Consider the following 26,393-nt stretch of genomic DNA (forward strand, 5'->3'; position numbering starts at 1 on the left):
GACACCCTCAAGCAAGAGGGTAAGACACAGAAATACATTTCTGAGCGAATAGGCTGTTCCCAGAGTGCTGTACCAAGGCACCTCAGTGGGAAGTCTGTGGGAAGGAAAAAGTGTGGCAGAAAATGCTGCACAACCAGAAGAGGTGACCGGACCCTGAGGAGGATTGTGGAGAAGGACCGATTCCAGACCTTGGGGGACCTGCGGAAGCAGTGGACTGAGTCTGGAGTAGAAACATCCAGAGCCACCGTGCACAGGCGTGTGCAGGAAATGGGCTACAGGTGCTGCATTCCCCAGGTCAAGCCACTTTTGAACCAGAAACAGCGGCAGAAGCACCTGACCTGGGCTACAGAGAAGCAGCACTGGACTGTTGCTCAGTGGTCCAAAGTACTTTTTTCGGATGAAAGCAAATTTTGCATGTCATTCGGAAATCAAGGTGCCAGAGTGTGGAGGAAGACTGGGGAGAAGGAAATGACAAAATGCCTGAAGTCCAGTGTCAAGTACCCACAGTCAGTGATGGTCTGGGGTGCCATGTCAGCTGCTGGTGTTGGTCCACTGTGTTTTATCAAAGGCAGGGTCAATGCAGCTAGCTATCAGGAGATTTTGGAGCACTTCATGCTTCCATCTGCTGAAAAGCTTTATGGAGATGAAGATTTCATTTTTCAACAAGACCTGGCACCTGCTCACAGTGCCAAAACCACTGGTAAATGGTTTACTGACCATGGTATTACTGTGCTCAATTGGCCTGCCAACTCTCCTGACCTGAACCCCATAGAGAATCTGTGGGATATTGTGAAGAGGAAGTTGAGAGACACCAGACCCAACACTGTGGATGAGCTTAAGGCCGCTATCGAAGCATCCTGGGCCTCCATAACACCTCAGCAGTGCCACAGGCTGATTGCCTCCATGCCACGCCGCATTGAAGCAGTCATTTCTGCGAAAGGATTCCCGACCAAGTATTGAGTGCATAACTGAACATAATTATTTGAAGGTTGACTTTTTTGTATTAAAAACACTTTTCTTTTATTGGTCGGATGAAATATGCTAATTTTTTGAGATAGAGATTTTTGGTTTTTCTTTACTTTTTTGCCAAAATCATCAATATTAAAACAATAAAAGGCTTGAACTACTTCAGTTGTGTGTAATGAATCTAAAATATATGAAAGTCTAATGTTTATCAGTACATTACAGAAAATATTGAACTTTATCACAATATGCTAATTATATGAGAAGGACCTGTATGTATGTGTGTGTATATATATATATATATATATATATATATATATATATATATATATATATATATATATATATATATATATATATATATATATATATACACACATATATATATATATATATATATTAGAGGTGGGCATAGATTAATTTTTTTAATCTAGATTAATCTAGATTAATTTTGGAATTAATCTAGATTAATCTAGATTAAAATGGCTCATTTGAATTCATTCATAATATGTGTGTGCTCCCTAAATAATGACTCAAAGTAAGTCTTTGAGAACGTGTTTCTCAAGCCAGGTGGCTTTCATTTCGTCATCAGAACGAGTGTCTAATTATTGCGAACAAATAATATTCTAACAATTTAATCAGATATAAGGCTAAAAATCACAACATTGCACTGTTTTTTGTGCTTAAAAAAAACGAAAAAACTAATTTGTTGGGTAGGCTATAGGCTATAACAGAAAATAAAGCCATTACTTTTGTGCTTCAAGTGAAACATTAAATATAATTTTTACATAAATAATAAAGTCCTTATAAACTTTTCAAGAAGCTGGACTAGAGTGAATATTGGACAGGCTTTATAGGTCCATGGCTTTTACCTGTGGGACAGCGCTTCACCTAACAGCTGGCTGCAACACCAACCTACAGTCTATTGTGCGACGGAGAGCTAGTTATCATTAGCATCAGCGTTAGCCGACATCACGGCAACAGCTGAATAATGTAACACATTACACAAGTTACACTACATGAAAACAACGGGCTGTAGACGCTAGAGTTATAATTTCGTGTAGGAAACATTGTTGAGACTGGAATTTCGTACCACAGCGGCCGTTCCATAATACAGCACTCCCTTTAGCAATGGCTGAATATAAGACCTCCCTCTGCTGTGTATCTGCGGGAGCGAGTGGCATTAATAACTTAAAAACAGTAAACGTTTAACATGATTACGGGCGTTTAGATGCTTTAATCATATGCCGAATTTATAAACAGACCATATTATTAACAATAAATTAAGTTATGTACATGTCAGAGTTACGTACATGGATACATTCATAAGTAAACATTGAATAGACAGATTTGTGAAGGGGGTTTGGCGCTGAGTGTTACATTAGCGATCCTGCAGCCAGGTGGTGTGTGTCGTGGGCAAGTGATGGAGAGAGAGAGCGGCGGGTGTGTGAGAGAAGCTTCGCTCCTGCAATAAAGGCTCCTCAAGTGTCAACAACGGCCCCCGGCTATTATTACCCGACCAGAGAACACACGGAAGGGGGTTCACCCTGACGGCGAACAGCCATCGGCCCTGGAGGGAACCATCTCCCCTGAGCCGAACAGGAGGTGGAATAAGAGATTAACGGCGATATTTTTTTTATCGCCGATAAGAGTTTTGCGTTAACGGCCCACCACTAATATATATATATATATATATATATATATATACATATACATATATATATATATATATATATATATATATATATATATATATATATATATATATATATATATATATATATATATATACACACACACACATACATACAGTATCTCACAAAAGTGAGTACACCCCTAACATTTCTTCAAATATTTCATTATATCTTTCCATGCGACAACACTGAATAAATGACACTTTGATACAATGTCAAGTAGTCAGTGTACAGCTTGTATAACAGTGTAAATTTACTGTCCCCTCAAAATAACTCGACACACAGCCATTAATGTCTAAACTGTTGGCAACAAAAGTGAGTACACCCCTAAGAAAAAATGTCCAAATTGGGCCCAAAGTGTCAATATTTTGTTTTGCCATCATTATTTTCTATCACTGCCTTAACCCTCTTGGGCATGTAGTTCACTAGAGCTTCACAGGTTGCAACTGGAACCCTCTTCTACCCATTCATGACGACATCAAGGAGCTGGTGGATATTAGAGTCCTGGCGCTCCTCCATCTCCCGTTTGAGGATGCCCCAAAGATGCTCAATAGGGTTTAAGACTGGAGACATGCTTGGCCAGTCCATAACCTTTACCCTCAGCTTCTTTAGCAAGCCAGTGGTCGTTCGGAGGTGTGTTTGGGGTCGTTATCATGTTGCAGTACTGCCCTGCGGCCCAGTTTATGAAGGGAGGGGATCATGCTCTGCTTCAGTATGTCACAGTACATGTTAGAATTCAATGAACTGTAGATCCCCAGTGCTGGCAGCACTCATGCAGCCCCAGACCATGACACTCCAAACACCATGCTTGACTCTAGGCAAGACACACTTGTCTTTGTACTCCTCACCTGGTTGCCGCTCCACACTCTTAACACCATCTGAACCAAATAAATGTATTTTGGTCTCATCAGACCACAGGACATGGTTGCAGTAATCCATGTCTGTTAAGTAAGTAAGCCGTAGTCTGTTTGTCTTCAGCAAAACTTTTTGTGGGGTTTCTTGTGCATCATCTTTAGAATAGGCTTCCTTCTGGGATGACAGCCATGCAGACCAGTATGATGCAGAGTGCGGCGTATGGTCTGAGCACTGACAGGTTGACCCCCCACCCCTTCAAGCCCTTCAGCAATGCTGGCAGCACTCATACGTCTATTTTCCAAAGCCAACCTCTGTGTACGACGCTGACCACGTGCACTCAACCTTCGTAAACTGGGCCGCAGGGTGGTATTGCAACATGATAACGACCCCAAACACACCTCCAAGATGACCAGTGGCTTGCTAAAAAAGCTGAGGGTAAAGGTTATGGCCTGGCCAAGCATGTCTCCAGACCTAAACCCTATTGAGCATCTTTGGGGCATCCTCAAACAGAAGGTGGAGGAGCGCAAGGTCTTTAATATCCACCAGCTCTGTGATGCTGTCATAAATGGGTGGAAGAGGGTTCCAGTTGCAACCTGTGAAGCTCTAGTGAACTACATGCCCAAGAGGGTTAAGGCAGTGCTGGAAAATAATGGTGGCCACACAAAATATTTACACTTTGGGCCCGATTTGTAAATTTTTTCTAAGGGGTGTACTCACTTTTGTTGCCAGCAGTTTAGACATTAATGGCTGTGTGTCGAGTTATTTTGAGGGGACAGTCAATTTACACTGTTATACAAGCTGTACACTGACTACTTTACATTGTATCAAAGTGTCATTTCTTCAGTGTTGTCCCATGGAAAGATATAATGAAAAATGTGAAGAAATGTAAGGGGTGTACTCACTTTTGTGAGATACTGTATATATATACATATACATATATATACACACACATATATATACATATACATATATATATACATACACATATATATACATATACATATATATATACATACATATATATATACATATACATATATATACACATATACATATATATATATACACAATCATATGAAAAAGTTTGGGAACCCCTCTCAGCCGGCATTATAATTGACTCTGCTTTCACAAAAAAAATATAAAAGTGGTATGTCTTTAATTTACCAGGAACAGCTAAGTACTGGGATGTTTTCCAAACAAAGATTTTTTGAAAAGCAGTATTTGGTTGTATGAAATAAAATAAAATGTGAAAAACTGGCTGTGCAAAAATATGGGTACCCTTGTGGTTTTGTTGATTTTAATGCCTGTAACAGCATGTAAAACTGATGAATTTAAACACAAATTTGGTTGGATTATGTTGTTAAGCCTTGAACCTCATAGAAAGGTCTGTTTAATCATGAGAAAATGTATTTTAGGTGCCTAAATGCAAGTTGCACTTCTCTTTGACTCTCTGCTGAAGTGAGACAGAATGGGATCATCAAAACTGCTCCCAAAAGATCTTAAAAACAAAGATTATTCATTATCATGGTTTAGGGGAAGGCTACAAGAAGCTTTCCCAAAGGTTTCAATTGTCAATTTCTACTGTAAGGAACGTTGTCAGGGAATGGAAGGACACAGGCACAGTTGCAGTTAAACCCAGGTCTAGCAGACCAAGAAAAGTACAAGAGCGGCATATGCGGCGGATTGTGAGAATGGTTGCTCACAACCCAAAGATCATCTCCAAAGACCTGCAAGAACATCTGGCTGCAGATTGTGTATCTGTACATCGTTCAACAAATCAGTGCAATTTGCACCAAAACATCTGTATGGCCAGGTGATGAGAAGGAAGCCCTTTCTACGCCCACGCCACAGATACAGTTGCATGGAGTATGCAAAAGCTCATTTAGACAAGCCAGCTTCATATTGGAAGAAAATGCTTTGGACTGATGAGACAAAAATTAAGTTATTTGGTCTTTATAAAAAGCAGATGTTTTGGTGCAAATTGCGCTGAATTGTTGAACGATGTACAGATACACAATCTGCAGCCAGATGTTCTTGCAGGTCTTTGGAGGTGATCTGTGGGTTGTGTGCAACCATTCTCACAATCCTCCACCTATGCCGCTCCTGTTTTTTTCTTGGTCTGCCATGCCTGGGTTTAACTGCCACTATGCCTGTGTCCTTCCATTTCCTGACAACGTTCCCTACAGTCGAAATTGACAATTGAAACCTTTGGGAAAGCTTCTTGTAGCCTTCCCCTAAACCATGACAATGAACAATCTTTGTTTTGCAGATCTTTTGGGAGCTGTTTTGATGATCCCACATTCTGTCTCACTTCAGCAGAGAGTCAAAGAGAAGTGCAACTTGCATTTAGGCACCTAAAATACATTTCCTCATGATTAAACAGACAATTATATGAGGTTCAAGGCTTAACAACATAATCCAACCAACTTTGTGTTTAAAGTCATCAGTTTTACATGCTGTTACAGGCATTAAAATCAACAAAACCACAAGGGTACCCATATTTTTGCACAGCCAGTTTTTCACATTTTATTTTATTTCATACAACCAAATACTGCTTTTCAAAAAATCTTTGTTTGGAAAACATCCCAGTACTTAACTGTTCCTGGTAAATTAAAGACAACCACTTTTATATTTTTTTTGTGAAAGCAGAGTCAATTATAATGCCGGCTGAGAGGGGTTCCCAAACTTTTTCATATTGACTGTATATGTGTGTGTGTATATGTGTGTGTGTGTTATACAGTCAAGTGCGAAAGTTTGTGAACCCCTTGAACATTTTGGAATTTTATTTATTGTAACCATCATTAATTCATTTTTATCAATACCAGTATTTTTTATATGAAATAACAGATGTTTGTTTATCAATTCAACATTTTTCTTTTCCAGAAATCAATTGTTAAAACAGATAAAACAAATTATTTGACGAATGTTGTATGTGCAAAAGTTTGTGAACCCTGAGCTGCATTGCTTAAATGGAGCAGGTAAACACAATCAGATGGGCCAAATTGAGTCATGAAATGGACCAATGTAGTGAGAGATCTTTAGGGAAGAAATTGGGCGGCACTAGATACAACAGAGATAAAACCAGGTCAGTTTAGGCTCACCAAAGTGAACCCATACAGGTCAGACATGCTAAAAGGGGAAACAATCTCAGAGGATCTCAGGAATAGAGTTGTGATGCTGCACATTTGTCTGGGGACAGCTATAAATTATTTAAAAAAAAGTTTGAGCTCCATCGGTCCACCGTGAGGCAAATCATCTACAAATGAAGAGCTTTAAGAGTGACTGAACATCTGCCTAGAAGTGGACTTCCTTCAAAAATATCCACAAGCGCCACAAGATAAGTGATTTTTCAGTTAAAAGCCAACCCAAACATTACATCTGGTGATTTGCAGACCTCTCTTGCAGCATCTGGGACAGATGTGCATGGTTCCACAATAAGAAGAAAACTCAGTCAACATGGCTTTCATGGGATGGTTGCTGAAGAAGCCTCTGCTCTCAAAAAAGAACAAAACTGCTTGTCACAACTTTGCCAGAGAGCACCTGGAGATACCTGAAGTCTTATTCTGTGGACAGATTAGTCAAAAATTGAACTGTTTGGTCATAACCAAAACCGCCATGTTTGGGCAAAAACGCAATTCTGCCTACCACCTAGAGAACCTTCTCCCAAGTGAATAATGGTGGTTTCAAATTGTCTGCAAATCTCCAGGTGTAATGTTTGGGTTGGCTTTTACCTGAAAAATCACTTTTCTTGTGGCGCTTGAGGATATTTTTGAAGGAAGTCCACTTCTAGGCAGATGTTCAGTCACTCTTAAAGCTCTCCATTTGTAGATGATTTGCCTCACGGTGGACCGATTGAGCTCAAATTTTTTTTTATGAATTTATAACTGTCCCCAGACAAATGTGTAACATCAAAACTCTATTCCTGAGATCCTCTGAGATTTGTTTCCCTTTTAGCATGTCTGACCTGTATGGGTTCACTTTGGTGAGCCTAAACTGACCTGGTTTTATCTCTGTTTTATCTAGTGCCGCCCAATTTCTTTCCTAAAGATCTCTCATTACATTGGTCTATTTCATCAACCAATTTGGCCAACCTGATTGTGTTTACCTTGCTCGATTTAAGCAATGCAGCTCAGGGTTCACAAACTTTTGCACATACAACATTCGTCAAATAATTTGTTTTATCTGTTTTAACAATTGATTTCTGGAAAATAAAAATGTTGAATTGATAAACAAACATCTGTTATTTCATATAAAAAATACTGGTATTGATAAAAATGAATTAATAATGGTTAAAATAAATAAAATTCCAAAAGGCTCAAGGGGTTCACAAACTTTCGCACTTGACTGTATATATATATGATACTACCAAACTGTATCAAACACACACACACTTTCTGTTGTCTCTTGTTCTGAGCGGAGCATAACATTTAGGCCACAGCGGGGAAGAGGACGGGGAGGAGTTTGACGCCGTTATCCAGCGAGAGCGATATACTAGTTGTCGATATCCGGTTAGCCAGACTAGGTTGTCCCTAGAATATTTAAAAGAAGTTGGAAGAAGAGCATTTTAGTTTAAAACACATTCCAATTGGAATTATTGCCTTTTTCACTCAGAGTAATCACTTCTTTACAAAGCTTTAAGACTTCTTTGCATGTTTCTTAAATCAACTTGCTCTTGTTTTTGAATATACATATATTTTTTTCTCCTTTATATAAACTTGATTGGATAGTATTGGATTCTTGGTGATCCTTTTATTTTTTTGTGAAATTTGTTTTGTATTATAATTTATTTCTTTTGAACTTTTAGTTATATAATTTCATTTATTGTCATGAATACTTTATTGTTCTTTTAATTAATATTTTCCATTTTAAGATTAAACCATTTTTTATTTATTGAATATTTGCTTCCTTCAAATGTTCTTGTGAAAGTCTGATTTAAATGATTCTGTGGGGTGGGATATGGTCTAGCCCCAATGTATTCATATATTGTGAATTGGGTTGGTTTACTTATTTCTTAATAATGTAGCCTACATATGACAATTGCACAAATTTCTACTAATTTTGATGTATTGCAATCGGCGGGGTTTTGGGGATGATTGTAAGAGCCTGTGTGTGTATGTGCTTGTATTTCTATCATTTATATATTTACTTGTTTATTTCCTTTGTTGTGAGGACCTCCTTGAAAACAAGATGCTTAATCTCAAGGGGCTTAACCTCTACTTTAATTTTTTTGTTAAAGTCCTTCTTGAAGTATTCTACACTGTGTGCACAATTATTAGGCAAGTGAGGATTTTGGCCATATCATAATTTTTATGCATATATCCTAACTTCAAGCTGTATAAACCTAAGTGCTTATTGGATTTAAGCATACCAGGTGATGTGTATTTGTGTAATGAGTTAAAGCGGCTACGAGTAACATTGAAATATCTTTTAAACAGCCTCATGTTTCCTCCGATAATCATAAATTACCTTTAAAAGCAAACGAGACCATCAGTGCAAAGAAAGACGTTTTTATATAGTTTTTATTACTGCTTTTGGTCTGGTCGCACACCCAGTCCGATTTTCGGTTCGCTCGTGCAGGCTCTATGGTCACATATCCGTATTGGTCGCAGATTTCAGTGTGGCACTGTAACGCGATTTGAGAAGCCTATCCCTCCAGGTGAGGGAAGGGGAGCGGGAGCCTCGTTTGAGACAGTTATTTGTCGTCATAATGACTGATAACGGGGCTGAACTATCAAAGAAAAAAAAGAGAATGCAATGAAGAAGAGCTAAAAGGGAGAGTGATATAGGCTACGGGCGGGACAAGGGCGTTGCCAAGCAACGTGTATACAATTTCACAAGAGCGAAACTAGACTGCAGTGTTTACTGCTAAATGAATGAGCGGTTGGTACTAACACAAAGTTTGCTTTGCTTCACCATCATCAGATAACCATTATCTGAAATAGTCATTATTTACATCAACAACACAAACACATTACCACATCGTGATCCATACTAACTGCCGTCTCTCGTTCATTCGCTTTCTGTGAGGACATGTAATCTTTCAGCTCCGTGAGAGAGAGTAGATAGGTGACGCTGCTGCATCAACTCATTGCAATCAGGTGTGTGTAGCACTGACTGGCATTAGTTGATGCAGTGTCAAAACCACTCTCACAGAGCCGAAAAGAGTCCTCACACTTTCAACACACGGACATGCACTATATTGCGCCCTTCTCAGAAAAATATCGTCGTCTCGTCTCGGGAGAAACCCCTAACTCCTAGGGTATAAAAACGTAACTAAATAAGTGATACTTTATTTAGGACATTAACTATTACTGTGCCACAGTTGCACATGCAACCAGATTGTTCCTACTTTCAGCAGTAATATGATTGAACTTATATGGGAACAGGACACATAACTTACAAACGTAACATATCATTATAAATTCACCCAAAAAAGTCAAGACAACAATTAATTAATCCAATTATATTATTTCGTAATTAGAACATATTTCTCTGGTATAACCACCCCAACCTCACCTGACCTCCAGCTGTCCTCCACCACATGTTGGATCAGCCCTCCCAGGAAGGGCACCCTTACTAACTCGAGCTGCTCCAGGTTCCGGGCTGACGCTAAACCAGTAACCAGGGGAACATATTTGAGGGAGTTGGTTGGCCCTGCACAATTCCGCATGACGAAGGTTCTCAGGCTCACACACAGAAAGTCCTTAAATGGCTGTGGTTTGGTGAGGCGGACCCATTTCAGGTAAAGGTGGCGCAGCATGGACACACATGGGATCTCTGGGACATTAACACCTACAACAAAGAAACACTTTGTAAAGTACATCAATGCAGCTATGGTATTTCAGGAACTGAGTGACATAGCAAGGGACTTCTTAGTAGGACCATATAAGATTTTATCGTGATAAATAATACTGACAATAATTTTATCCTGGTGAATTTCATTATCTGGATGGTGAATAACCACACGAGTGACTTTAAAAAGCTGTCTATTTCGCTAACAAGGTATTTTGATTTTCTGATTTCTTTTGAATTGCCTCAAGGGGAGTGCTGCATCTTTCCAGTTATTTGATCATTTAAATTCAATTCCATCCAACAAGAACACTCCTCATTCCGGTATTTTCAGCACAGAATTAACAGTGCACTAAAGCCTTGGTTAAGTTAGCGATACAGTTTGGCTTGATACGGTATGGTTTGGTACGGAACGGTTACCCCTACATGGCTTGCATTTCCACTACCGACAGTACCCTTACTTGCTAGGCAGGGCTTATGCCGGATGTTGATAGCAGCTACACAGAAAGTCCTTAAATGGTTTTAGTGCACTGTTAATTCAGCTACATTACTATTTAGACGTCATAGCAGCGGTACACAGTGTGAGCCTGCCAATAAATTAAATGAAGAGGAATAACGCAACACAGTAAACAGGGAGCTGAGTTTACTCCATTGTCATTCAGCTGCAATGTGGAGGCGGTAGCAGGAACCGTCCCTTTGGTTTGATGTCCTACTTACCAACTAGATGTAGGGTCTGGATCTTTGCAGTTATGGGGATGGTGAGTTTGTTCTCAGCGGGAATAGGAAACGCCCCATTACGGTTGCGGAACTTTCCGAGTACGTGAACCTGAGGCATGTAGTTCCATATGGCTTCCACCAGCTCCAGATGGGAGGTCTCCACACCCTTAAATAAGGTCAGTTAGTTTTTTTTTAAGTCAGTCAATGTGCATTACAATAAAACATGATGAAAGTAAACGACTGGTGTACTCACACAATAGAAAACCCTCATATGTAGCTGTCCGTTTCTGTTTCAGCCGTGATATTTCCTCTATTTTTGACCGTTTGTGTAAACGGAAGGCCAAATATATCTAACTCCAATGAAATTTTCTGAATGCCTGATAGTAGGGGAGAACGGGGTTATATGTCACACGGGTTGGTTGTCACATTCGTTCTATCTCGGCACCAGAAGGCGCTGTCTGTGAAGTTTTGGTATTGAAATATCCAGAATTGGGATCAGAGGGCACCGACATAGTCATCCTTGGAGTTAGACAGCTGAATTTGAGGTGGGAGGACTGTTTGTGTTTGTCATGTCAAATTGAAAATATTTAGCTCCTCAGTATTTTTCTACTAGGCTTTTACACAATGGGTTTATAACAAAACACCTGTTACCCTTAAAAAGTGTGAAGGGTAAGCTATAGTTTAGATGGTTGTTAGCTAGCTAACTATTTGTTGGATGGTTCTAAGCCTTGATGATCGCGAGAAATTCCAGTTGGTCGTCAAATTTTTTGGGGGGGGTTGTAGGGCCCTATGATTTCCGCAATAACGAAAACGTGGACGGAATCACGGAATTGGGCAATAAAAACGGAATCTACTGTTAACCGGAATGCAGCGGAATTTGTTGAAATTCAGTTTCCAAGGCAAAGGGATACACCATGGTTGAGATTAAAGCAGAACTAGAGAGGAATTTTGGTTCGGCGACATCTAAAGACCAAAATACTGCCGTGAAAAGTAGAGCCTGGCTGCAGTACCGGTAATGTAACACAAGGCGCCCAGAGCCGGGCCGTCCATTGAGGCAAACCAGGCAATTGCCTGAAGCCCCGGGGCCTCACAAGCCCCTTTGGGGCCCCCAAAATGCCCTCTTTATATTTCGCCCCATATTTATTGTTTTTTATAAAAAATCTCTTCACAATAGTACAGTGTTTCCCCCACGTTCACACAGCAGCGGCGCGCCACCGCTGCTATATTTTCTCCGCCGCTGCTATTAAAATCCTTCTCCTCCTCCTCATTATTCTACTTTTTTTCTTTCTTTTTTTTTTGGTACGTAGCTCATTTTAGAAACGTGGCAATGCCTAACATAAACACTGTCCATGCGTCGGAGGTGAATGTAACTTACTTGGCGGAAAACAGAAACTAATGGAGGGGAGCGGCTCACTGTAGAGTCCCTTTAGTCGCGCTGTCAGTTTTCCGTCAGGGCTCTGTGTATCCGGGCTCGAGACATACAAACAGATCGCGGAACATTCACTAACGAAACAGTTAGTGGCTGAGCGAAGAATGTGGACTACTGTAGGCTACTGGTGCAAATTCCACAACTCATTACTTGTGTTACAGTTTAGTACAATATGTATTAAGTTATATTTGGCTGCTCCACCAGTCCAGGCAGGACAGGATAGTTAAGTTTCAGTTTCGTTTTTCATCTCTGTGTCGGACAGCTGTTCGCTCAGCTGATGGGCTCGAGCCTCACGGAGCAGACAGCACGGCTCAGTCTAAAGTCAGCGATGATAACTCTCACAAATCAAAAAGCTAAATTATAAAATAAAGCTATCTCTTCCTCCCTCTATCTGTCTGTATAGGGCCTATATTTCTCTCTCCACTGCACACTTAGTTACTACCACTAGTTTTAAGAAAGCAGAAGCAGGATTATACCCTCATTTTGCACTTTATTATTTTTAAATATTAGAAGATTGCAGGCAAGTAAAATACCACCAGCCACTACATTCTCAATGATAGAGACGAATAATTACCTTTTTTTTTTACAGTTTAAATCAAATATTTGAACAATACAGGAGAATAAATATTTGAAAGCAATACAGAATGCATAATATTACTGCATTGTATTGTATTCTATTTTTGTCACCAGGAAACTAAATGTTGTCAATTAGCCTACTTTACATACATTTGGTGCATACAAATTCACCAGAATGCAGGAAATGAAGTGTTGAATGCTCAAAAATTTATGGGGGGGGACACCCCCAAACCCCCACATTAAAATGTGTCCCAAACCAAGGTTTAATCACAACCTACACCCTTGAAATTCATGAATTGTTTTGTTTTATTTGTATCTATAGGCCTTTGTATAAGGATACTTTGTAATTTTTATCACATTATTTTAAATTAAAGTCTTAGGTCCTGCTTATCAATTGCTCATAATAACCAGTAGGCCTACTTCTGGACATTACTGAACCTCTTCACATTTATAGCACCCAATATCCCTGTCTAGTTCCATGTCCCCAAAAAATCAAATAAAGGAAAACCCCCAATTTACCGTGTCGTCTAGAGGGGTCGGGTGTTTATCACCTTTTTCACCTCTTATGAGTTTGCAGGTCTGGTTTAAGCATTAAGCAAGAACTGTAAATAAATTGTGCAAATCATTTTCTGCGTTGTGGCATTTTGTGTTTAAATATTCATTTCTATACAAAAATGTCAAAATCTGTAAATAAAGACACAAAAGGCAAAGTTGCAACACCAACAATCCCATCTATCTGAATAGTAATTAGTGCATATTCTCCTCTCAAAGTGCACTAGATCAATGCATTCAAATGTAAAGGGTACAAAAAAAAATTGGCCGGGGGGGCATGCCCCCGGACCCACCTAGGAGGTTCGGGGACCACGCCACCGCTGCTGAAAAATCCTGCGGGAAACACTTTAGTATCATCGGGATCAATTTTGGCAGCAAATTGTGATTTAGTCTTTTGAATATCACATCATTTAGTCTTAGTCCTATTCTAGTCATCTGAAATCTTTTAGTCTTAGTCTAGTCTTAGTCAACTAAATATAAGCAGATTTTAGTTGACTAAATCTACAGCGGACTTCGTCGACTAAGTGTTGTTCTTCATTGAATGGTATTAAGGTTTGAATATGCAATACAGACACAGATTTAATGGTTGTAATACAAAACATATATTCTATTTCATTCTTAATAATCTCACATAAAATCAGTGTACCTGACTGGATAGGGATCTGGGGGGCTTTAAGAGCCTTTGCCCGGGGGCCCATTATCTCATGATCCGTCTATGAATCAACTGGATTGCACAATCTTTTTTTCTTTTTGCGGGGAGCATGCACAAGCATTATTTATAAAAAATAGAAAATAAAGAAAATTTAAAAAAATAAGTGGGGGGCCCCACACTAGGTCTTGAAACGGGCCCCGAGATCGTTAAGGCCGCCCCTGGGCAGCAGCAGCAGCATGCAGTTACGTGCTGATAAAATTGAGCAACTGCGCTTTCCTTTAAGCAACACTGCTGCCGCTGTGTGTGTTCGGACTAATAAAATGAGAGGTTTTAATTGAACGCTGTCCATGCGTCCGAGATGATTGTAACTTACTCGGGTGAAAACAGAAACTAACGGAGGGAGGCGGCAGTTTCACAGTTCATTTCCTATATACAGTGTAGTGTGAAAGTTTGTGAACCCCTTGAACCTTATGGAATTTTACAATTTTTTTTTTACCATTATTAATTCATTTTTATCAATACCAGTTTTTTTAATGTGAAATAACAGATGTTTGTTTATCAATTCAACATTTTTCTTTTCCAGAAATCAATTGTTAAAAGACATAAAACAAATGATTTGCCAACTGTTGTATGTGGAAAAGTTTGTGAACCCTGAGCTGCATTGCTTAAATCGAGCAGATTAACACAATCAGTTGGGCCAAATTGATTGATGAAATAAACCAATGTAATGAGAGATCTTTAGGGAAGAAATTGTGTGGCACTAGATAAAACCAGGCCAGTTTAGGCTCACCAAAGTGAACCCATACAGGTCAGACATGCTAAAAGGGAAAAAAATCTCAGAGGATCTCAGGAATAGAGTTTTGATGTTGCACATTTGTCTGGGGACAGCTATAAATTCATATAAAAAAAATGTGAGCTCCATCGGTCCACCGTGAGGCAAATCATCTACAAATGGAGAGCTTTAAGAGTGACTTAACATCTGCCTAGAAGTGGACTTCCTTCAAAAATATCCTCAAGCGCCACAAGAAAAGTGATTTTTCAGGTAAAAGCCAACCCAAACATTACATCTGGAGAATTGCAGACAATTTGACACCACCATTCTTCACTTGGGAGAAGGTTCTCTTTGTGGTAGGCAGAGTTGCGTTTTTGCCCAAACATGGCGGTTTTGGTTATGACCAAACAGTTCAATTTTGGACTAATCTGTCCACAGAATAATACTTCAAGTATCTCCAGGTGCTCTATGGCAAAGTTGTGACAAGCTGTTTTGTTCTTTTTTGAGAGCAGAGGCTTCTTTAGCAACCCTCCCATGAAAGCCATTTTGACTGAGTTCTCTTCTTATTGTGGAACCATGCACATCTGTCCCAGATGCTGCAAGAGAGGTCTGCAAATCACTAGATGTAATGTTTGGGTTGGCTTTTAACTGAAAAATCACTTTTCTTGTGGCGCTTGAGGATATTTTTGAAGGAAGTCTACTTCTAGGCAGATGTTCAGTCACTCTTAAAGTCCTCCATTTGTAGATGATTTGCCTCATAATGGACCGATGGAGCTCAAACTTTTTTTTAAATAATTTATAGCTGTCCCCAGACAAATGTGCAGCATCACAACTCTATTCCTGAGATCCTCAGAGATTTGTTTCCCTTTTAGCATGTCTGACCTGTATGGGTTCACTTTGGTGAGCCTAAACTGACCTGGTTTTATCTTTGTTTTATCTAGTGCCGCCCAATTTCTTCCCTAAAGATCTCTCACTACATTGGTCCATTTCATGACTCAATTTGGCCCATCTGATTGTGTTTACTTGCTCGATTTAAGGACTGCAGCTTAGGGTTCACAAACTTTTGCACATACAACAATTGTCAAATAATTTGTTTAATCTGCCATCGGTGTATGAGTGTGTGTATGAATGGGTGAATGTGGTAAGATATGTAAAGCGCTTTGGGGCTGAGAAAATCGGCTAGAAAAGCGCTATATAAGTCAAGTCCATTTACCATTTATCTGTTTTAACAATTGATTTCTGGAAAATAAAAAATTTGAATTGATAAAGAAACATCTGTTATTTCATATAAAAAATACTGGTATTGATAAAAATGAATTAATAATGGTAAACATAAATTAAATTCCAAAAGGTTCAAGGGGTTCACAAACTTTCACACAGCACTGTAGTTGCGCAGTCAGTTTGGGGACATGGCTCTGTGTATTCAAACTCGAGACAAAGCCTACTACAAAACAAAAGCCTACTACCCTGTGTCGATTTTCACCGACACAGGGTTGCTATTCCATTACACATCACTCTCATGACGCTGACCGTCTGTGGCGTAAAATCCAAAAAAGTAAATAGCGGGAGAAGAGAGAGACGAGATAAACCTACAGTATCTCACAAAAGTGAGTACACCCCTCACATTTTTTCAAATATTTCATTATATCTTTTCATGGGACAACACTGAAGAAATGACACTTTGATACAATGTAAAGTAGTCAGTGTACAGCTTGAATAACAGTGTAAATGTACTGTCCCCTCAAAATAACTGAACACACAGCCATTAATATCTAAAGTGCTGGCAACAAAAGTGAGTACACCCCTAGGTAAAAATTTCCAAATTGGGCCCAAAGTGTCAATATTTTGTGTGGCCACCATTATTTTCCAGCACTGCCTTAACCCTCTTGGGCATGGAGTTCACCAGAGCTTCACAAGTTGCCACTGGAATCCTCTTCCACTCATTAATGACGACATCATATAGCTGGTGGATATTAGAGACCTTGCGCTCCTCCACCTCCCGTTTGAGGATGCCCCACAGATGCTCAATAGGGTTTAGGTCTGGAGACATGCTTGGCCAGTCCATTACCTTTAGCCTCAGCTTCTTTAGCAAGGCAGTGGTCGTCTTGGAGGTGTGTTTGGGGTTGTTATCATGTTGGAATACTGCCCGGCAGTAGCCTGGAAATCCAGACCCTGATATCTTGAACGATAGAGGGTCTGGCGACGATCAATAGTAATTTCCAACTCAAGGGGCGGCTCCTACTCGTGCATTTTAAATGCCACTGCACGCAGTTGGATAGCACTACAACCAATCAGAGCGATGCACAAGGCGACGTAAGCCCCTTTCGTTTAGCGAACAGCTGTTAAACTGTTAAATTAAACGTTTGCCGTTGTCGGTCGGCAAAATAGAACATTCCACTTACTTGCTAATGAAAGATTTGAGTGACGTCTTCCAAATCGTTAAGGGTCGAGGCCAACGCAGTCTCAAACTCACACAACATATCCGCAGTCATCTTTGATGTTTACTATCACGGCTTCGACGTCGCATGCACGTCACTGTCGTTATCCGGTTACGTCCTCCCCATAGTACCATATAAGGGGCTCTGGCGCGCCCGCCAGATTTCTGGCTTTCTTGATAAAGCTTCAACGGAGCGTGTCCAGACCAACACGCGCAGCAAATTTAATTTGCCAGCGCCTAGTGGCAGGTCTGGGAATGCCAGGCTAGCCCGGCAGCCCAGTTTACGAAGGTTGAATGCACGTGTTCAGCGTCATATCCAGAGGTTGGCTTTGGAAAATAGACCTATGAATACTGCCAGCATTGCTGCAGGTCTTGAAGGGGTGGGGGGGTCAACCTGTCAGTGCTCAGACCATACACCACACTCTGCTTTAAACTGGTCTGCATGACTGTTGTCCCAGAAGGAAGCCTCTTCTAAAGATGATGCAAAAGAAAGCCCACAAACAGTTTGCTGAAGACAAGCAGACTACGGACATGGATTACTGCAACCATGTCTGATGAGACCAAAATAAACGTATTTGGTTCAGATGGTGTTAAGAGCGTGGGGCGGCAACCAGGTGAGGAGTACAAAGAAAAGTGTGTCTTGCCTATAGTCAAGCATGGTGGTTGGAGTGTCATGGTCTGGGGCTGCATGAGTGCTGCCAGCACTGGGGAACTACAGTTCACTGAATGCCAACATCTAATGTGACATACTGAAGCAGAGCATGATCCCCTCCTTTTGTAAACTGGGCTGCAGTAGGGCTGGGCGATATGGGCTAAAATCAATATCTCGATATGTTTTGAGTATATCTCGATACACGATATATATCTCGATATATTTCAAATCTCCTCTATTCGCACTTTACTTTAGTATTACCATGTAAACATCTGGTCAATGATCAAATTCCTTCGTGATTTTCTCTACTTATGACATCTATTGCAGTATGTCTGTCCTGGGAGAGGGATCCCTTACTTTGTCGACTCTCCCTGAGATTTCTTCAAATTTTTTAATCCCGGTAAAGGGTTTTTACTGGGAGTTTTTTCTCAGCCGAGCTAAGGGTGTAAGGGCAGGGTGTCATATTGTATCATATTGTATGAAATTTAAAGCCCACTGAGACAAATGTATTTGTGATTTTGGGCTATACAAATACAACTGATTTTATTTGATTTAGAGCACATCCTAAATGCTCAATTTAATAAATGTTTTGCATAACATCACACCAGTAATATGATTTAAATAGTCTCTGCAAAATGTGTCTGCACTAATGATGCATTAGGCTACATGAAACAACATCTCGTTTATATTCTTTAGTGCTTTCCATTGGAACAATTTGAAACTTGCACATGGCAAAGAGTTTGCACATTTTATGGATTATTCCACATCCTTCACCACTCCCATACAATGTATCCAGCACTATTTTATTTGGAAACAAATGTGTATTTTTCAATCTACTTTTAATCTGTAAACTGGGAACATTAATTATGACTCATAACAACCACTTACTTATTGTTTATCACCACTAACCCCCTGAAGATAGCAGCATCACTTTACATGCAGAACAGGTTTTGCTCCATAATAGTATGTTTTATTTTATAAAAAATACAGGCACATTTACTTTTAATAGACTTTTAAGTTCATTGTTCACAATGAACGGTGTGCACCTCCCTTGGTGCTGCCATGGACCTATTATAAGAGGCCGATCATAATAAATGTACTGCCGTGGTTGTGTAATGTCGGACCAAAAACTCATGTGAAGTCGGAGTAATCGTCCGCCCCCCTACACTTGTTCTCATAAGGTCCATGCTGTGTAGGGCGGCTGCTATCGCCGTCATGCGCGCCCGCCTCCCCCGTTCGTTCGCATGTGTAGCCTTTTTCTCATAAGCATGGACCTTAAAAAAAAAGGTTCATGCCATGTAGCCTACAGCAGCCGCCATCGCCGTCATGCGAGCCCCCTCCACCCGCTTGTTCCATGGACATATAAAGAAAGGCTTGTTCGCATCTCATAGGAGCCGTCTCGTCTTTTTTTCTCCCCTTCTCGTTGTTTTCACATAGCGGTAAAAGTAAACACACATACAGCGCGCACTGCAGACTACGTCACAGGAGCGCCCAGGAGACTCTGGTTGGGAGGGGGGAGTGAGTGAGTTTCCAATGCATGTGTGTCTGTGAGGCAGAGAACCACAGGAAAGAGCGAGAGAAGCGAACACCAGCAAGTTTGCCGGTGTCGGCGGCAAAAAGAAACACATTATGTGCCAGTTTGTATTCGATGGTCGCGATAGGGTCATTTTATACATCCCCTGGAGAACATCTCGCGATACATCGCATATATTCGAAAAATCGCCCAGCCCTAGGCTGCAGGGCAGTATTCCAACATGATAACGACCCCAAACACACCTCCAAGACGACCACTGTCTTGCTAAAAAAGCTGAGGGTAAAGGTGATGGACTGGCCAAGCATGTCTCCAGACCTAAACCCTATTGATCATCTTTGGGACATCCTCAAATGGAAGGTGGAGGAGCATAAGGTCTCTAATATCCACCAGCTCCATGATGTCGTCATGAATGAGTGGAAGAGGATTCCAGTGGCAACCTGTGCAGCTCTGGTGAACTCCATGCCCAAGAGGGTTAAGGCAGTGCTGGAAAAATATAATGGCCAAACAAAATATTAACACTTTGGGCCCAATTTGGACATTTTCAGTAAGGGGTGTACTCATTTTTGTTGCCAGCACTTTAGACATTAATGGCTGTGTGTCGAGTTATTTTGAGGGGTCAGTAAATTAACAGTACATTTACACTGTTATACAAGCTGTACACTGACTACTTTACATTGTATCAAAGTGTCATTTCTTCAGTGTTGTCCCATCAAAAGATATAATTAAATATTTGAAGAAATGTGAGGGGTGTACTCACTTTTGTGAGATACTGTACCTACCAAAATGAAGCGAACATACGAGAGCGGGTCACAAACAAGAAGAAGGACCAAAAAAAAAGCCGGCTCTCTGTAACACGTGATCGGCGATCGTGTATTACAGAACAGTTAGTGGCGATCGGAGCGCAGAATCTAGACCTACTGTAGGCTACTGATGAAAATCACACATCACAACATTGCCTGTATTTTAGTAGGCTAACAATATTAATTTGTTTAGGCTATATTTGGCTGCTCCACCTTAAGTCAGCCCAGCCAGGCGAAAGTTAAGTTTCAATTTCGTTTTCACCTCCGTGTCTAACAGCTGTTCAGAACAACAGCTGATAGCCTTGCGACAGCAGGAGTCAGTCTAAAGCCAGTGATGATCACTAAGTAAAAAAGCCAAATAAAGCCATCTCTTCCTCCCTCCATCTGTCTATCTTTCTCTCTTCCCTGCACACTCAGTCACTAGGCCTACTATCCATGCTTAAAGGAAGCTGGGTTATAACCTAATTATTTTTTAAATATTTGAAGATTTTATTTAAAATACAGTAGTCTTTGTGGACACAGGCTATTTTGTAATTCACAGTGGATTTTTAAAATAAAACACATTCGTTTGATAGCAAGTCATATTGGTCTAGATTAGACTTTAATCCAGGTTAGTGGATCATCAACTTCCTGTCAGAGAGAAAGCTTCCTCTCCGTGGCCACTTTGGCAAACTTTATGAACCAGGCAATGGACATGTCTTGGGTCAGGTTCAGTTAATGGCTCAGTTTGACCCTGTGATGTGTGAGCATCTCAGACCAATCCAAGCTAAGAAAGCCTCTGACAGGTACCCGAGTAGTCCCATCCAAAATGAAAAAAGCTAGTGACTTCTGTTCATCCCTAGTATTCATCTCATTATGCACGATATAAGTTACATTAGATGCAAGGGCACCCAAATGACTGTTCGCCTGGAGCCCCAAAATGGTTAAGTTTGCCACTGACGGCGCCAAACCCCTTTAACAAATCTGTCTAGGGGAGAACGGGGTAAGTAGGCACACTTTTTAATCTAGTGAGAATTGCTCATCACCTAAACATCTTTCAATAGTCATTCCTACATTAAATTGAAGCTTAAAGTGTTGGCTTGAAATGTGTACCCCTCATTTTTTCTATCTTATTGTAATAAAGAAGAAATTAATCATTAAAGACACCCTTACACATTGTGACAACCAACCCCATCAAGGGGTCGGTTGTCACACACTATGGGGTTGTCTGTCACAATGTTATCTTAATGGGAATAATCTTAAAATAAGGCAAGAAAGCAGAACTAAATTTGAAAGTTTAATTGCATTGTCAAGTTGACAAATAGGCCTACATAACTTACTGTAGCCTTGGCAGCTGGTCTAGTTTGGGATGCACTGGGTTGTTTTGATTTTGTTGCCCTTTTTTCTTTTGCATGCTAGCTGCCTTTTCCTAATCTATTCTCTCCTGCAGCTTGACAATTTCTTTCGTTATTGGATTCCTTTTCTGGCTGCAGCCTTTGGATAACATGTGACAACCAACCCCCTAAAAAATGTGACGACCAACCCCAACTTGAATTTCTTGCTAGCATCAAGGCCAACAACCATCTGACAACTAATTAGCTTACTAACCACAATCTGAACTATAGTTTACCCTTCACACTTTTTATGGGTAATAAATGTTGTGTAAAAGACTAGAAAAAAAATACTGAGGAGCTAAATATTTTCAATTTGACATGAAAAACACAAACAGTCCGCTCACCTCAAATTCAGCAGTCTAACTCCAAGGACGACTATGTAGGTGACCTCTGATCCCAATTCTGGATATTTACATACCAAAATTTCACAGACAGCGCCTTCTGGTTCCGAGGTATAACGATTGTGACAACCAACCCGTGTGACATATAACCCCGTTCTCCCCTATTCAATGTTTACTTATTAATTTATCCATAAACGTAACTCTGGCATGTACATAACTTAATTTATAGTTAATAATATGGTCTGTTTATAAATTCGGCATATGATTAAAGCATCTAAAAACTAAACGTTTACTGTTTTGAAGTTATTAATGCCACTCGCTCCCGCAGATATATTCAGCCATTGCTAAAGGGAGTGTTGTTGTATTTTAATAGGCTATAACTGTAATGCTATGCATGTATGCACTTCCGGGGGAACAATGCATCTCACTCAACATGATTGCTGGAATAAAAATAAATAAATAAATAAAAAAATAAAAAAATCTGCAAAAAATCGGCCATTTTTTGGTCGGGCCCTAGAAAGTATATAAGCATTTTCAACACAATAAAATGCAGTATTTTATGCAGAACAGGGGTGTGCACTTGTAACCGTTTAGGAAAAATCAATAAACGAAAACCATAAAAAAAAATTTAAAAAAAATTTAATTAAAACTTGGCCTTCGGCCTTCACGGGCTATCCTTAGAAGCATGCGGCCCCTCAATTGAGACACAGCTGTAGCGAAAGGCTATATTAAACAGGAAATAAATGAAGGGCGATAATGACGGCGAACAAATGACAGGTGAACGTGCGTGTGCTGTGCGTGTACCATGGACCTATTATAAGATGTGTGGGTGCACAACGACAATGACGTCATGGTTAACCGCATACACGAAAAAAAATCTGTTGTGTAACCGTTAAGACATTTTTGTGAACGTTCACACCACTAATGCAGAGTTTGACCAACCCAAAAACTAAATGCACCTCAATACAGTACGATATCATTCTCACATTACAGTTTACTGACTGACCAGCAGATAGGGACATGTTTGTAGTGCCTCTAAGACTCCAGGTATACTGAAAGCCTCGTAGCCTCGGACTCGTCTCCTCTCCAGGTATCGGGGGTGGAGGCCATAAAGCTGCTCCAGATCTGGCATTTTCTTCAAAAGGAGCAGAAAGCTGCTGTCTGTAAAGCCTACATCAGACGACAACAGAATAAAAAGTGAAACTTTCATATACTCTAGATTCATTACACAAAGTGAAATATCTCAGGCCTTTTCTTTATTTAATTTAGCTGATTACAGTTTGCTGCTCATGAAAATCAAATCAAAGACAGCCGTGTTGACTTTTGACTTGATAAACACAGTGGTCCAACATCGGCAGATGACATGGGACCTCAACTGTGGAAACTTCACTCTGGACTTCAAGCAGCTTCCTTGACTTCCAAATGAAATGCAGTATTTCATATGGTTCAGTGATGATTTGGGGTGCCATGTCATCTGCTGGTGTTGGTCCACTGAGTTTTATCCAGTCCAGGAGATTTTAGAGAACTTTACGCTTGCAAGGGTTAGGGTTATGTATTTTAATTTCTGACTGTATTAAAATACAAATTCAAAAGGGAATACTTTCTATAGGCATATGGCATATATGTACTGTATATATACACACTGTGAGCACAATTATTAGGCAAGTGAGTATTTTGGCCATATCATAATTTTGATGCATAATTTTCAACTTCAAGCTGTATAAACTTGAGTGCTTATTGGATTCAAGCATACCAAGTAATGTTTATTTGTGTAATGAGTGAGGGTGTGGCCTAAGGAGATTAACACTCTATATCAAGGTGTGCATAATTATTAGGCAGCTTCTCTTCCTCAGGCAAAATGGGCCAAAAAAGATATATAACGGACTCTAAAAAGTCAAATTGTAATAAGTCTTTCAGAAGGATGCAGCACTCTTGGAGGTTAAGTTAAGTTAAGTTAAGTTACTTTATTAGTCAATGGTTGGTTACATTGAAAGTTGTCTTTTCGCATATCCCCTCTCAAGTTACCACACTTCGGAGGGGGTCAGAGCGCAGGGTCAGCCGCAGTACAGCGTGCCTGGAGCAGTTTTGGGGTTAAGTGTCTTGCTCAAGGACACAATGGTAGAGATGGTGGGCACCGTAGACGTAATACCAGCCTCTGCTAGTTTTACAACTAACACCCTCCTGTCCGGTGCCGGGGATCGAACCAGCGACCTCACGGTTACTGGTCGGACACCTTTCCTCTTACCACCCCCTTTTTTTTTTTTTTTTTTTTTTTTTAAATAGAGGTCGTTAGACCTACCCTGAGTTTGTTACGCTGCAGCTCCGACTGAAGAAAGAGTCACTGTTACAACGCGTCCCTGTACAGTTTAAAGCAGTGGTGTCAAACATACGGCCCGCGGGCCGGATCCGGCCCGCGAGATGATTTAATCCGGCCCGCGACTTGTAGAGCACACATTTATGAGCATTTCAAAAAAAAAAGTAAGTCTCTAGCCCATTCCTGTGAGGAGATATGAATTTTTAAAGAAATAACCAAAATGCTCACTCCAGCTAGGGGGCAGCCAAAATTTTAAAAAGCACATTTTAGCAACGTGGGAAATGGTAAATGGCAATCTTGCTTCACCGCTATTAATGTTTCCTCCAGTGCTTTATGGCAAAGTAAAAACCAAAAAAAAAATATATATATATATTTTTAGTGCTGAACAATTAATGTACTAGCAAGCGCGATGTGTCCGCGGCTCTGCACGCGCGAAACGAGCAGGAGCATGCTAGTGTAGGCCTACAAGATTTATTTCCTAATTTTCCATGCTGCTTTATTTTTATGTTTTAAATTGGGAAAAACGAATTCCAAAACAACCAATAACCTCTGTATTTAAAAATAAATCAAAACAGTAGAAGTTGCACTTTTATTTAATTTAATTTTGTACTGTCTGCATGTTTGCACAAAATGTGTCCCTGGACATATAGTAAACAAAATTGGACAACTGTAAGGTCAGTGCCTGTTGTATTTGTGTATTCAAATAAACAGTTGTTTATTTCATTAGTGCGTATATTGGCATCTTTGAGCAAAATACCCCCAAAATTTTTGCTGCGGCGCTGCGCGCCGCACCTCCTGTTCCCATGGCCAGCAGCAACCTTTACTAAGACATTTCCTGGGGGGTACAGAGATCCCTTGTGATCCATGATAATGTAGGTTACAAATGTAGGCTGAGTGATAAAGCATATTACTGAAAAACAAAGCTAGAGATTTGGAGTTGACATATGTACGTTATTTTGCCATTATTTTACTGGTCCGGCCCACTTGAGATCAGAGAGGCTGTATGTGGCCCTCGAACCAAAATGAGTTTGACACCCCTGGTTTAAAGCAAAATCAATCCATAGAAATCTCCATTGGGATGTTTTTATCATGTACTGATGATTTTACGTTTGATCGATCATTTATCTGATCAGTAGCCTTGTTCTCAGCCCTCGTTCGTTCATATGGCGGCCACCTTACACATCGTGAACATGTTCTACATTCAGATTAATAAACCTATTTGTATTGTATGTAGGCCTATATCATTCTTATTTTTATTAATAGGGATTTTTTAACGTCTGTGCCACTGAACAGATTTATGTCAGGTTGAAATGTTCTGCGGCTGGGCCTGCACGCGATCGCTACCGTTCACTTGTGTCATCCCAAAGTCACAGATGAGCCTCGTTAAATAGCCGTATATGAATATAGAAAGAATATAATAATTTAAACTGTGATCACTAGAGGACAAGGAATCTGGTAATACATCAATCAGGCTCTACAATGGAAACTGTTGAGCAACTCAGAGCGCAGGATTAAATCCAGAGTTTGTAAAACCTGCTGCCTGAAACAGGGCTCTGGGCACGATTGCACCTTGCCTACGTCACCGTGCGCGTTTAGGATTTGGAGCGTAGTCTACTTGCAGGCTATACGACTGTTTGTGAATATTTTCATCCTGCCAAATTTGCATCATATATTCCACTTCCACATTAGAGCAACGAGAATTCTTAAGCTATTGTTTTTTTTTTTTTAAATGTAGCCTTGACGTAATAGTCACAGTGGACAGTCTCATATTTGTGCAGCACGCTGTTTATTATTAATATAACGGCCCGTCATCAGACCATACGTACTGGATGGTTTTATACACATCGATCGCTCTATCAAGTAGCCTAATCCAAGTCAGAACTTTTTGTATGGGAAGAGATCGTTTTTTTAAGTGTCTTTATAAAGTTTATTGTTAAACCTTA

At 40.2% G+C, this 26,393-nt stretch overlaps 1 protein-coding gene across 4 annotated transcripts in view; it reads right to left on the minus strand.

Annotated features, from left to right (window-relative positions):
- Positions 1 to 26,393, minus strand: part of fbxo38 (F-box protein 38) — a 157,552-nt gene that overhangs the window by 122,385 nt on the left and 8,774 nt on the right. For all 4 annotated transcript variants that reach the window (XM_080035578.1, XM_080035577.1, XM_080035579.1 and 1 more), the window contains exons 4-6: positions 23,143 to 23,306; positions 11,019 to 11,184; positions 10,029 to 10,304 (exon numbers count right to left, since the gene is read on the minus strand). In XM_080035578.1, coding sequence (XP_079891704.1) covers positions 10,029 to 10,304; positions 11,019 to 11,184; positions 23,143 to 23,306 — 606 coding nt within the window. The remainder of the gene's footprint in view (positions 1 to 10,028; positions 10,305 to 11,018; positions 11,185 to 23,142; positions 23,307 to 26,393) is intronic.

This window comes from Ammodytes marinus (assembly GCF_949987685.1).
Source record: "Ammodytes marinus genome assembly, chromosome: 10".
Classification (NCBI taxonomy): domain Eukaryota; kingdom Metazoa; phylum Chordata; class Actinopteri; order Uranoscopiformes; family Ammodytidae; genus Ammodytes; species Ammodytes marinus.